The sequence below is a fragment of the Meleagris gallopavo genome, unplaced genomic scaffold, assembly GCF_000146605.3.
Source record: "Meleagris gallopavo isolate NT-WF06-2002-E0010 breed Aviagen turkey brand Nicholas breeding stock unplaced genomic scaffold, Turkey_5.1 ChrUn_random_7180001848644, whole genome shotgun sequence".
Classification (NCBI taxonomy): domain Eukaryota; kingdom Metazoa; phylum Chordata; class Aves; order Galliformes; family Phasianidae; genus Meleagris; species Meleagris gallopavo.
The window spans coordinates 18,550-21,630 of NW_011116061.1; the positions used below are offsets into that span (position 1 = coordinate 18,550).

Below are 3,081 nucleotides of genomic sequence, written 5' to 3' on the forward strand. Positions count from 1 at the left end.
TGTATTTTCTTAATTTCAGGTGCATAATGGGCTTCTTGATTTTTTTTTCAGAACATTGAATTTTAGACTGTTCTTTTTGGTAGAATAATCATGTTCTTATTTTCTACCAGAATTTATTATCAGGCTGTAAATGGGCATACTGTACCTGTCTGGTAGCGTAGCTAGAACAACTTTGTCAAGTCCTTTTTAATCTATTTGCTGTGGGAAGGGAAGATTCCTCCACTTTATACCACTTGAAGATTACCTTTCTCACTCCAACAGCCTGTTCATCATAATTACTCTTTGGTTTTCCTTTTATTCTTTTGTTTCCCTGTAATGTCATCTCACTGAGAAAACAGGGATCAGAGGTGTTTTGTGGAAATATTGCATTTTGAAAGGCATGAGAGTTGTTTTATCTTGGATTGTTACTGACTGACTGGCAGACAGCACAGCAAGGGATGGAGAAGCAGCCCATAGTGCTCTGCTAAGCACTCCTCAGGCATCACCATTCCATCCTATCTGACCACAGAGAGGCGAGTTAGAATCCCACCCAGCAGGTAGCCTCTTCTCCCTCACGATACCTGTTCCTTTGCTGGGATGTCTGTGACATCTTCCTCTCAGGAAGAAAGCATTTTTCCTGCATCAGGCCAGCTGCTGCAGCAGTTGGTTCTCAGACTGAATCCATGGCCTGACACAACTCTCAGCTCCTCATGTTTCTTTGGATTCTTTTAATCTTGTCTCCCAACCACAGTGGTCTTTTTTATTATATATTTCTTACATCTGCCTCATCCACTCTCCCGCTCTTTTCCCTCATCCGTGTCTCTTAACATCGTCTTCAGGGACTGTTGACCTGCACCAGTAACACCGGAAAATCCATAAATTCTTCAGAGGAATCATTATAATGTTGCTGAACTTCTCAAGATTTACCATTAACACCTCATGTCACACTAAGTCAATTGCTTTATTTGGAGATACTAAACCAAAAATGCCTAGGCAAAGAGAAGCGGTATCCAGGAGAGTGTAAGGCCCTCCTTGCTGCGCTCCTCATCACTGGGACCTTTCACTGGGGAACCACAGCCTGTCCTGCCTTTCCAAAGGACCTATGAAGCAGCTTCATGTCAGCAGTCCAGGCGAGTTGTCTGACATAAACTGGCTGAAAATTTCAACCTTAAGTTGAATTGCATCCTTCCATGTTGAGAACAAAGGTGATACAGCACTTAAGGAAAGGAAGGTTTGGGCCTTATGAATTGCCTTTAACATACAACAGTGGATGCTGAGGATTATTTATGACTGCATCACTAAAGAATAAAAGCCAGGCAATGGGGAAGGGAGGGATAAGATGGGACCCAACTCTGCTGAGTGACAATGCAGCAGTGGGGCTCTGGGGACTCACTGCAATGAGAGGGCCACACTCTGCCACTACAAAGAATGGTTCATCTCTGTGTGAGACTGGAAAAGGTGAAGGCCGTTTACTTAAGAAAATGTACTGGGAAGTGGAGTACAGATAGATATAAACTGAATTAGTATTATTAGGAATGTATATTAAGTGCTTAAAAAAGAAAGGGTGATATTTCATAAAATTCAAAGGTGGGACATTTTAAAAGAAAAATAATTATTGAGTGCAATTTTTAACTATTTCCTGCTTTATTGCTATCATCAAAGCATGAAAACAGTTGGAAAACTATGTGATGTTTATACAAAAATCATATAACCATGATAGATGCAAAAATTATTATTTTGGAAGCTAGAGTTCTTCTAGGTTTAAATTGTAAAACCCTTACTGCAAAATACTGATCAATAAGCAATTTGTTGATTTGAGAGATGATGTTGTAGTTGCTTATTGCAGCTTATCCTTGTGCTTACTGGATAGTACTTAGTCCTTGAGGTGCATGAAACTAAAAGGGGCCATTGTGTGTAGAAATGCTCATGTGCTAATTTTAATTCAATTTTTTAATAATTTTATTTTAGAATAGATGCAGAAAGGTCATAAATTTTCAATACTGAAGAAGTATGTTTTGAAAAATATTTTCAGAATTCCAATCTAATACACTGATGTGATTGTAGAGATTCAGTTCAGTTGTCCTGAATTTAAATTTACTCTTTCTTTTTTATCCAAGCAAATCAATTACTAGTACCAAAGATCATTAATTTTATGACTTCATTAAATCTAAACAAGGGAAATGGTCTAAATGTTTTGTTTACTGGTTTTCCATTTTGGTGGTAGCAGTGTACCTTGCACAATCCACTGCATGTGAAAAAAATGCATTTTGTAAAACTCTTTACAAATTTGCAAAGCATTCTTTTCACAGTCAATGGAATATTTCTTTGTTGACCCTTCTGTCTATTCTGTTGTAATCCCATAAAACATGTTCTGACTTCATCTCTTAGATTTACAAAGATAAATTTGGGAAATTTCTTCTTTTCTCCTTTTTGATATGCAAATCTCTGCTTATATTGATTCCTACTCTGTCATTCATACTTTTAAATTGACAGAATAATGTAGTTTTATCTGGTTGTGTATATATGCTCACCTTTCACTTGCTTGAAAACCAGTGTTGATTCCGTGTCTTGCAGTACTGCTTTTTGCTAGGCTGAACTGACTCTTATCCATTTTTTTTTGCAGCTGTGTGCATTGCAATGTTGTATACTCTGATGTGGCGGCACTCAAGTCTCACATTCAAGGTTCTCATTGTGAAGTCTTTTACAAATGTCCTATCTGTCCCATGGCATTTAAGTCTGCTCCCAGCACACATTCCCATGCCTATACACAACACCCAGGGATCAAGATAGGCGAACCAAAGTAAGCAAAATTAATCTTTTACTGTACTTGCCTGCATTTTAATAACTTGTGAAATTGCATTCTGTTCTGTGCTTACAAAACCTTAAGTACCGTACAACCAACAGTTTGTCATCCGTTTGGTAATGTGTGGTGTTCTTGTGATATTTTCATGAGTTTTTAGCTAGGAATTTGGCAAAAGATAAAGAGGGGAGATTTAGGTTGGATGTGAGGGGGAAATTCTTTACTCAGAGGTGGTGAGGCACTGGCACTGCTGCCCAGAGCTGTGGGTACGCCACCCCTGGAGGTGCCCAAGGCCATCAATG

At 38.6% G+C, this 3,081-nt stretch overlaps 1 protein-coding gene across 1 annotated transcript in view; it reads left to right on the forward strand.

The window, feature by feature from the left end:
• Window positions 1–2,798, forward strand: part of LOC104915734 (zinc finger protein 532-like) — a gene marked incomplete at its 5' end in the record, with an annotated part of 12,004 nt that extends 9,206 nt beyond the window's left edge. The window contains one exon of the mRNA XM_031557538.1: window positions 2,603–2,798. Coding sequence (XP_031413398.1) covers window positions 2,603–2,783 — 181 coding nt within the window. The remainder of the gene's footprint in view (window positions 1–2,602) is intronic.
• Window positions 2,799–3,081: the final 283 nt, after the last annotated feature.